This window comes from Nyctereutes procyonoides, unplaced genomic scaffold (genome assembly GCF_905146905.1).
Source record: "Nyctereutes procyonoides isolate TBG_1078 unplaced genomic scaffold, NYPRO_anot_genome, whole genome shotgun sequence".
Classification (NCBI taxonomy): Eukaryota; Metazoa; Chordata; class Mammalia; order Carnivora; family Canidae; genus Nyctereutes; species Nyctereutes procyonoides.
Genome location: NW_026575125.1, coordinates 116,824,072 through 116,834,633, shown reverse-complemented (window position 1 = coordinate 116,834,633; position 10,562 = coordinate 116,824,072). Strand labels below are relative to the sequence as shown.

Here is a 10,562-nt window from a genome sequence, read left to right as displayed (position 1 = left end):
GTACAACCAGGCCCCCTCTGTGCACCTCACATCCTTCTCTCCACATGCCCACCTTCCTCTGCCAGGCTTCAGCTGCTGGGAAGCCAACCTGAGACAGAAGAACCAAGATATGGAGTTTCAGCAATTGCCGGGGCTGGCGGGGGTCTCAGTGCCAGCCTAGTGGGACAGGCATGATCAGAGGCTTATAGCTGCTATAGTCACCCGCACACGCAGCTAGGAAACTGGCCCATCTCTCAGTGGGTTGTATGGGACAGCTCACGTGAGATCCCATGCAGGAAGCCCAGGACTCAAACAAGTAGACACATCTGCACAACACCAGGAGGTCACTGCTGGCTATGTCACATATGTGACCGTGAGAGTTTTCGGGGGTGCATAGCAAGCTGATCGTGGGAGTGAGTTCTATAGTGAGGCTTAACACTGTGGGGCAAGGGGCTTTGTTAGGTCCACCTGTAAGGTCTGCCTTTCTCAGGAGGATATTACCAAGCAGGACTCGTGCAATTGTTCAGATTGTTCAGAAGGCCTGGTAGGGGGTGCCAGCCCCCACAATAGGGCCCCTCCCAGAACTCTGCAGAGGAGCCCACTGCCTGCCTCCCAGGCCATCCTGGGGGCCAGCATGGGGCAGCTCTAGCTCCAGTTCCCTTCTGGAGGCCTCTGTAGATGGAGCAGGCAAGGCTAGCAACAGTAGTTACACCACAGGGTAAGATGTGGAGGGGAGCCAGGGTCTATGCAAGTGCTCCACCTTAGCTCACCCAGCCCAGGAGACATCTCTCCAGGGGGCTGCCGCAGTGTTTGTTTGCATCTCGGCTAAATTGCTCCCAAGGGTGAACCTTTGTTTCGCAACATATATTCAGCCAGACTTTTTCTGCAAACATGTCCGTGTCTGCTCTCACACACATGCACACCCATGTCCCAGAGGGCAGGTCTTGCTCTGACCCTCAGCAGACTTCTCTTTGAGCCTTCTGGCACAGCCAGCTGGAACAGAAGAGAGGGGCAGCTTTCAGAGAGCCACTCAAGGGCAGGTTTCCTGGCATCCTTAAATCCAGGCCTCTCTACTCGGCTTGGCTTGGCTCTACTCCTCCTTCCACATCCTCAAAGGCAGTGGGGACTTTGGACTTGTGGCTGTTCCCCTTGATAAGTCCCTGCAGCTTGGGCCCTGGTCTGCCCTGAGGCTGTGGGGAGGGATGGGGTGGCCTACAAGGGCGTTACCCAGCCTTCCTTTTAGCCCTTGGATGATTCCTGGGCAGCAGGGTCCATTTGGAGTGGACAGGGAGGCTCCAGGTCGTCTCCAGGCCTCTTGGCCTTTCCCAACTAGAAGCACTTGTGTCTGGAGGCCGCCCTCTCCCCATTCCACAGAGGGCCTTCCTCTGGCACTCCATTACCTTCTCTACTCTAGGACCAGAGGGGGAAGCTCTCAACTATCTTCATTAAGTGTTCTTGTCTCCAGTTTCACCAGGGCCCAGACCCAGTGGCCACATGCATGGTATCCCACAGGGCTGACAGGCGGCCTCCCAGAGTCAAGAGTAGAAGAACCCCCTCATTGTGTGGGGGCCACTGAGTATCAGAGGATGGGGCAGGAGCAAAGCAGGCCCACAGCTCCAGTGTCTCTCTCTCTCTCCTTCCCTCCTCCCTTCCATCCCTCTCCCACTGTCTCTCTCACGTCTCTTCCCATTGTCTCTATCTCTGTCTCTCTGCCTCTGTCTCTATCTCTTTCTCTCTCTCTCTCTCTCTCTCTGTCTCTCTCTCTCTCTCACACACACACACACACACACACACACATACAGTCATGTTGATTTTATATCTAATGACTAACATACTCTGTTACCTTTATAGATGAAGAAGCTGGACAGATTTGGGGGATTGGGGAAGGTCCAGTTAGCCACTAAAGCCAATGAGAATTTTCTGGGTCCCTGCCCCACCAAGAGACATGTATTTATTGCTTGGCACCAGGCAAAGGGGCAACAGCTCTTCCCAAGGTCTCCTGCAGCTCAGCGCATCTGGGATCAGGCCCCAAACAGTGACACTCCCATTTGTTCAGCCCAAGTCCCAGCGCCCTACCAGCAATCTGCCCTGTGTGAAGTTAGCTTCATGGGGGCTGTGGACATGGGGGAGAGGGGCAAAGCCCCTCCATGTGGCCTCCCATTTGCCTCTAGAGCTGAGTCAGGGCGTTGCCCTCAGTCAGTCTGTATGAGACAGGCAGGGCCTAGGCTGGAACACAGGAGAACTCATTCCAGACCTAGCCCTGCCCCAGGCTTGCTGGATGACCCAGGGCCATGCTCTTCCTCTCAAGGACTCAGTTTCGTCCTGGGCAAACGGAAAGGCTCCTGGTGCACTCCAAGTTTCCTCTGATTGAGTCCTTGCAGCACCTGGCCCAGACACACTGCGGAAGAATAGCTTCCCCACGAGCACTCATGGGCATGAGCCCAACAGGAAGGACTTTGCCAAGCCCTGCCCCTCAGAAGGCTCCCTGCCTGGGCAGGGGATCTTGGGGGGGAGGAGACCAGGACCCCTGGGGTGGGGCCTCAGTCCAGTCCCTGCAACAGTGACTGTCCACATGAATCCCGGATGAAAGAAGCTCAGCCACCAGGGTTTGCTGTATCAGTAAGCGTTTATTGAGCATGTTCTGCGTGTAGAGCCCCATACACAAAGTGGAAGAAAACTGGGAAGGCGCAGCCAGGGCCCTGCCACAGACGATGGAGCGGAAGGGACACCGAGGGCGCATTGGCGGGGTTCAGCTCTCAGATGGTGATCATGGAGCACTGATGGACCAGCAGGACGCTGCCCTTTTCCGACCTCCCAGCAGCACAGGCCTCCCCAGGCCAGCGGGGGAGAGGTGGACAAATGGCTCTGACGCTGCTAAGGGCTGCTGGGAGATGGAAGGAGCACGAGCAAGAGTGGGGCAGGGGGGAAAGGCAAGAGGAAGGAGAAACGAGCTCTGGCGCTGGAGGCATCACTGGCGCATCCACAGCCACAGGTTGGCAATACAGGCTGACACCAGCACGGTGAAGAACAGAGCTTCCCTGTGGCGCCAGGTGGCGCCCTGGTCCTCCAGGGCTCGCAGGCGGCTGGTGATCACCTGCAGCTGTAGGGACGAGGGGCTGGTGAGTGAGTGATGGGGGAGCCCATGGCTCACCCCTGGGGAAAGTACGAACTTAGTACAGGAAGGGGCTTTGCTGCCCTCTGGGTGAGAAGCAGGCAGAGCCTCTGAAACCAGGGGCTGGGTGGGCCCGAGGGCTGGGCTGCCTGTGTTCGCAGGCGCAGCGGCCTAGGCCCCTGGGTGGGGTTCCAAACCCCAGTTGTGTGGAGGAAGCCAGCCTGTCCCAGCTGTGCCTGGGGAGTCGGGGGAGGGCATTGCAGTCCTGGGGAGCAGCCAGCACCTCCAGAGTGAGGGCTCCAGGATGGGTGACACCCAGAGGCTGAACAGGGCCACCAGGGCAGATGCGCCTCCTGGCCTGCTGTCCTCTGTCCCTAGGAAGACAACACCTCCCCCAGACCTCTTACCAACATTCTCTCTCCACAGACTTCTACCCTTTTCTGTTGCCTCTTCATCCTCCTTTTGGCTTCTCCCATTCCCTCCCCACACATCTCAGGGAAAGACACAGAGCTGAGGCTGCCATCAAGATGGGACACTAGAGCCCCGAGGACCGGGAGGGAAAGGAGGGGAGCTTGACTTCACCTCTACTGCCAGAGGCTAAGATGACTTCAAAGGGGGTGGTCTTGTTGCTGCCGAGGCCCACCTGCCCCTTCCACCCTCCCAGTGGGTCCATGGCATGGAAGATACTTACCTGCCTTTTCATGACTTCCATCTCCAATCCATTGAGCTCTTCTAGGCCAATCTCTGTCATCATATCAGTTTCTGGGTTGCTGGGGAAGAAGAAAAGATGGAGGGTCAGAGGTGCTGGTGGTCCCTGGCTAGGCATGGCAGGGAGCATAGGAAGGCCATGAGGGCAAGCAGGTAAAGTCAGGGGCTTTTGGAGACAATGATTCTGTCTTCCTGAGTCCTTCACTTCCCAGGTAAGTAGGTCCTGGGAGCGGAGGGCTGGAAGCCATCCTAGCCCAGGCTCAGGGTACTCAGAGTCCACAAATGGGTAAGAGGCCAGGAGTTTCATGAGTGATGGTGAGGGGGCAACAGAGCCCCAGAATTCCAAGCATGGCCAGCTGTTCACAACACCTTCCCGGTCAGTCTGCTTGCTAGCCCATCTGATCCACTCTGGTTTCTGCCCAAAGAGCTCCAGCTTTCCTCCTGCAGGGACCCTGGGATCTTTCTTACCGCTCATAATGGAACCTCATGTTCTGGAAGCCATGAGGATGCTCCTGGGAATGGGCATCACTGCGGCCTGGTTCTCTCAACATTCTGGGTAATGGCAGCTGGGGCCCCTAAAGAAAGGAACGGTCAGTAAAAGTAGCCTACTCGGTCTCAGCTGAGCAGCTGCCTCACACTGCCCAGGACCAATGAATGATGTACCCTATCAGGAGTCATGTGGTAACTGATCCTCTGGAATCAGGGACTGGCGGCTTCAGACCACTAGAAGAGCCTGGGAATCCCACAAGTTGGCCAACTGTCACCACTCCACCCACACCATCGTCCTCAGTAGCTTCTAGCCATCCAAACGATGGGGAAGGAAGGATCCCTGTTCTCTGCCAATGCTGTCACATGCAGACATCAGCTGAGTCAGAGAGGAGAATAGAAAAACTCAGTTTTAGAGCTGAGTAAATTGAGGCTTGGCAAACGACTGGACTTTCCAAGGACATACAGTAAGTGTTGGAGTTCAGGATAGAACTCTGGCCACTGGGAGACTCTCTGAGACTCTGAGTCTCTGAGTGAGCACATCTCTGAGTCTGTGAGTGAGCACAGCCATCTCAGCAGCTGTCATTTTTATCCGTATCTGGAGTGGATGTGTCTGGCCCACAGCTCTGGGGCTAGGGTATCTCATGCCTTGAGGAAGTAGTGTGGGCTAGAGGAACAGAATGTGCCAGACCCACCTGGGTTCAAATCTCAGCTCTGGGCTTCCAATGCAAGAATAAAAATGTCACAAGCTATTTGGTTTCACACATGCCACATGCCATTCTCTAAGCCCTGACCAACATCAAACCATTAAATCCTCATCACGACCCCTCAAAATAGGTATCACTATCATCTCATTTTGAAAGATTGGAAAACTGAGACACAGAGAGGTCGTGTTACTTATCCAAGTCACACAACAGGTAAGTCGCAGAGTAGTCATTTAAAGCCAGGAATGGGGGCAGCCCGGGTGGCTCAGCGGTTTAGTGCCACTGCCATCAGCCCAGGGTGTGATCCTGGAGACCCGGGATCGAGTCCCACGTCAGGCTCTCTGCATGGAGCCGGCTTCTGCCTGTATTTCTGCCTCGCTCTCTCTCTGTGTCTCTCATGAATAGAAAAATAAAATCTTTAAAAAATAAAATAAAATAAATAAAACCAGGAATGGTTGTGAATTTAGAATTATATGCAAAATAATATATAAGAATTTTATAGCTAGCACTTTGATGGAGATTAAGAAAATCTATGAACTTCATTAACTCCTAGCTTCTGCCTACTACTTCAAATAGTGTTATTTTTATTTTCATTTACTTTTCAAGGCACACTACTTCCTCAACACCCAAATCAGCAAAACACTATCATGAATTTTTGGCCTTTCATGCTGTGATTCTGTCAAAGGTGGTGATAGTTCCATTTGGGGGGGGGTGCTCAAAAGTCAATAATAAATAGAATTGGTAAATTTCTTATTTCTAAATGTCTAATTTCTAAATTCAATATATTTATATATATAATATATTTAATATATAATACATATCAATATATTGGCTGTTTCTTTTTAAAGTATTCCTGTGGTTCTAAAAGGTAACTGCAATTAATTCAGATATTATATCTCCCCACTGCCCCCCCTATTCCCATTTTGCCTCAATCTCATGGGCATGGGTGGCTTGCTGGAGCCTGACCTGCTGGAGCAACCTGATTTGACTTCTGCCATTGGAGACGGGAAACCAATTCAGTATTTCTGGCTTATTTCCATTCCCAAGAGGTCTCTGGGAGCTCTTTTTCTCTTTATTCATTGGCAGTGGAATCACTTAGGCATTTATCATATCTCATTCCCTAGAACAGCCAGGGCTCCCGAATCTCCAATCTTGTTGACTTTCCCCACTAGCTTCTGTGACAGTGTAACAACCATGGTGACTCTGGCTAACAGAATCTGCTACAGAACTACCTGACTCAACTGATTTCCTAGAATAGTCGAGTTGTCGTCCTTCCTCCAACATGGCTACCAGTACTTTGCAACAATATGGCTGCCATTTTTTTTCTAGAACATTCCCTCACCCAGAGTGAATGTAGCTTAAAGGATTAGGTACAGAACAATGAGACTCAGATGATTTCCAAGAACACTGGGTCTCCCTTCCTCTGCAACCGAGTTGCCTTTTCCCAGTAACATTTGCAACAGTATAAGAACCATTTTTCTAAAGCTTTCCCTCCCTCACAGTGAAAGTGTGGAACAGCTTGGATACAGAACTTGAAACTCAGATGATTCCCTTCAACAGTCAGGTCCCTCTCCTCTCCAACTGGGTTCTCTTTTTGGAGCAACTTTTGCAACAGTATAGCAACCATGTTTCCAAAGCTTCTCCTCACTTAGCAGTGAATGTAACCTAAAGGATTGGCTACACAGTGAGAGATCTCACGGGATTCCCTAGAACACTCACGTCTCCCTCCTCTCCAAAATGACCGCCTTTTCCCAGTATCCTTTGTAACAGTGTACCTGCCAGTTTTCCAGAGCTTTCCTTAACCCACATTAAATGTACTCTAAAGGATTGGCTACATAATGGTCAGATTCAATTGATTGGATTTCCTAACAGCCAGGGAACATAGGAAACTAACTTGTCTTAATCTTTTCCCAGACCTGAGAATCATATTGTTTTATGTATGTATATTTCTTTTTTTAATTTTTATTTATTTATGATAAGCACACAGTGAGAGAGAGAGAGAGAGGCAGAGACACAGGCAGAAGGAGAAGCAGGCTCCATGCACCGGGAGCCCGACGCGGGATTCGATCCCGGGTCTCCAGGATCGTGCCCTGGGCCAAAGGCAGGCGCTCAACCGCTGCACCACCCAGGGATCCCATGTATGTATATTTCTATTTAATAGCGTAGATGAGGTCCATCTCAAGGATTACTAATGTCTTTTACTTAAAGTCCACAGAGTGTAGATGCTAACTAAAATTCCAAAATGATGGGGATCCCTGGGTGGCTCAGCGGTTTAGCACCTGCCTTTGGCCCAGGGCACGATCCTGGAGTCCCGGGATCGAGTCCCGCATCGGGCTTCCGGCATGGAGCCTGCTTCTCCCTCCTCCTGTGTCTCTGCCTCTCTCTTTCTCTCTCTATCATAAATAAATAAATAAATCTTTTAAAAAATAAAATAAAATAAAATTCCAAAATGCCTTCATGGCAACACCTAGACTAGTGTTTGATGGAATAACTGGGAACTACAGGCTACCCAACAAACAGGTAAACTTGACCCTCATAGTGGTCTAATCATTAGGGAAGCTGAGGGAGAATTTGGACTTAGACCAGGGACTGTAGGACCTGCATGGGGACAGTGGGGCCTCCAATGGCTACAGACAGATCCATTTTTTCCTATCCTTCCTTCCTTTTATTCATCAATGATTCTCATGATTCCAGGCTGATTATTTAGTTGATAATTAAATAATTTATATAGTTATAATTTATATAGATAATATATATAATATAGATATAGGAAGGAAATATACATGTAGAATTATTTATTTATAAAGGAAAGTGTCATTTCACACATAATAGAGTTTTGCAGAATAAAGTGTGTATGTAGTCCCCAAGGAATATGTGAATCCGGTGTTCTGGAAACCCAAGGTTGAGCTCCCAGCCTACCAAAGGATGGCCCTGACCTCTCAAAGGACATCCCTGCCTTCATTGCCTCACTGGTACACAAAAGCTTTTTCCTTTGCCCCCAAGTCAACATCTGGCTCTGCTCAACCTACCATCATGAGGCTGGAGCCCCTATAGTCTGTAGTCCCAACCCTAGCCTAGCCACTGCATGCCAAGGACTCCATACAGTACCGCTTTCTTGCTCCGGTTGCCAGTCATATTCCAACCCGATTGACCTGCAGCAGAGCCAGCAGCCTTTGGATCCGCCTTCTGTCGCCGCTGAGAAGCACCCGCAGACTGGGATCCATGATCCATCATTTCTAGGCAAAAGAAGAGAGGCCCCAGAAACACCCATAGAGGCTATACCAAGGCTTCCTGGACACAGGACACACCAGAAAGAGGATAAGGTACCCAAACTTCTTAGGAGTCATTCAATAATCATTCACTGTTGTCCCCTGGCAGATCCCAAGCCTCAGTCTGTTCATTTGTTTAAAAGTTTAGTAAGTATTTCTTGAGGGCCAAACTCTGGGCTAGGTTACTGGAGGGAGAGCAATGACCAAGACACAAGATCTCAGCAATCTAGTAATCAACTGTCTATGTGTGCTTAGCTGAAGTGAGGGGGCAAAATGGGTATAATCTATCAGTGTTAACTCAGATCAAGAGATACACGCTCCCAAAATGATAAGAACAGGGCAACATGGTGGAAGGAAGGGCTACTTCTAGAAAAGCCAGAAACACCTGTGAGGCAGAGACCTGAAAGACAAAAATGATGGCAGCCATGGAAAATCTAGGAAAACAGCATCCGAAGCAGAGGTAACAGTCAACACAAAGGCTATCAGGAAGAATCAGCCTTCGGGTATTATGAGGACAAGTATAAATGCAGTGTGCTGTGGGTCATCATACCACAGCATGAAATATATTGAGGAGGTGGCGTTGGCTGGCTCTTGTAGATCAAGGAAAGGAGTTTGGATTTTACTCTAAAGGAGGAAAAGGCATTAAAAAGGAGAGAGAATTGGTCTGATTGATCTTATAAACTGAGCGCTCTGTATACTTTGCCATAAACACAGTGGTAGCTTGGACAGGGGGAGATAAGGACCACACATGTGGATCCCATCCTACTCTCTCACAGGCTTCAAAATGCTCACATCATCACTACCTTTCCCCCCAGCTTCCTGTTCATCAAGGCACAAATACAGGTATACGCACACCAAGGCACAGACACACACATAGCCACACATACTTGCATATACATGAGTCTTCCCAGCCATGAACACACCTTCTCCAACACGTGACTGGGTGCAGACACCCAAAGGAAAGGGACATTACAGGGGCTCCTCACCTGCTATCACCAGGTGCTCCTGGCTTTTCCCATAGCTTCCAGGAATCAGCTCTTCAGCGATGGATGTTTCCATCTCCTCCTTGATAGTAGGGGGGCCTCCTGCCATCACAGCTGGTGCTTAGCTATTAAGCTATAGCCAAGGATACACAGGAAGCCAGGCACAGAGCAGACTCTTGGAAAGTCTGCTCTTCCAGGGGCAGGAGCCTGTGGAAGATATATCTGGCCATGGGGGTGGAGCCACACTCTCCCAGAGGACTCAGGCCTTGGACCCAGCACCTTGTGTTCCTGTTGTATCTTATTGGCTTGGTTCACAGTCTTCTCTCCTGCTACTCTGTAAGCAACTTAGGAGGAGTTTCTGATACTTATCTCAGAAACTTTGCCTGTGAGAACTACCCTGGCTCTCGGGTCACATGATTTGGCCCCATTGAGGGGCCAGTGGGATCCACTCTCCATCATTTCTAAAGAGAGGTAGATACTGGCACAGGACCCCAAAGCCAGTCAGTAGCCAGAACAGGGTTAGATCCCAAACTTGTTGTGGCTTCTGCAAGCCCAGCTCTGGCAAGTATTTCAGGCCACAGCTCCCCTCAGGAGGCATCCTCTACAGAGCACATCCTGTTTCCCCCCAATGTAGAGTTCCCAGGGGAGATGGCCTTTTAATGCCTTGGGTCAGTCTGAGCAGGAACCATGAGAATCAAAGGAGGGAAGGGCAGGAAAGAAGGGATCTACCTGTAGCCACTGGAGGGCCCACTGTCCCCAGGCAGGCCCTGCAGTCCCTGGTCTAAGTCCAAATTCTCTCTCAGCTTCCCTAATGATTAGACCACCATGAGGGTCAAGTTTATCTGTTCGTTGGGTAGCCTATAGTTCCCAGTTATTCCATCAAACACTAGTCTAGGTGTTGCTATGAAGTTATTTTGGAGCTTTGGTTGACATTTGCACTCTGTGGACTTTAAGTAAAAGACATTACTAATCCTTGATAATGTGGATAGGCCTCATTTAATGAGTTGAAAGGCCTGAAGAGCAAAGACTGAGGTTTCCCAGCGAAGAAGAAATTTTGCTCAAGAATGCAACATCGGGAAACAAAAGCAAACAAAAACTCCTGGGACTAAATCAGAATACAAAGCTTTGGCACAGTAAAGGAACCCGTCAACAAAACAGAAAGGCAACCTAGTGAATGGGAAAAGATATGGGCAAATGATGTATCTGAGAAGGGGTTAAAATGCAAAATATATAAAGAACTGATACAACTCTCAGCACTAGAAAAACAAAAAATCCAATTTAAGAAGGGGCAGAGGACCTGAATAGACTTATTTCCAAAGAA

The 10,562-nt window shown here is 49.9% G+C and overlaps 1 protein-coding gene across 1 annotated transcript; it reads right to left on the bottom strand.

The window, feature by feature from the left end:
- Positions 1–2,947: 2,947 nt before the first annotated feature.
- Positions 2,948–9,350, bottom strand: FATE1 (fetal and adult testis expressed 1). Its single transcript, XM_055338875.1, has 5 exons — positions 9,245–9,350; positions 8,098–8,225; positions 4,268–4,374; positions 3,783–3,861; positions 2,948–3,079 (listed from the first exon to the last, which is right to left on the bottom strand). The coding sequence occupies exons 1-5, from the start codon at positions 9,348–9,350 to the stop codon at positions 2,948–2,950; spliced, it is 552 nt and encodes a 183-aa protein (XP_055194850.1).
- Between the last annotated feature and the right edge of the window lie 1,212 nt (positions 9,351–10,562).

What these genes read in the sequence shown, in the direction of transcription:
- FATE1 (XM_055338875.1), bottom strand. Translation starts at nt 9,350, where the DNA reads ATGGCAGGAGGCCCCCCTACTATCAAGGAGGAGATGGAAACATCCATC. An exon ending in GCAACCGGAGCAAGAAAGCG is followed by an intron (nt 4,375 to 8,097) that starts GTACTGTATGGA and finishes TCCTTTCTTTAG; the next exon opens with GGGCCCCAGCTGCCATTACC. An exon ending in ATGAGGTTCCATTATGAGCG is followed by an intron (nt 3,862 to 4,267) that starts GTAAGAAAGATC and finishes CTTCTTCCCCAG; the next exon opens with CAACCCAGAAACTGATATGA.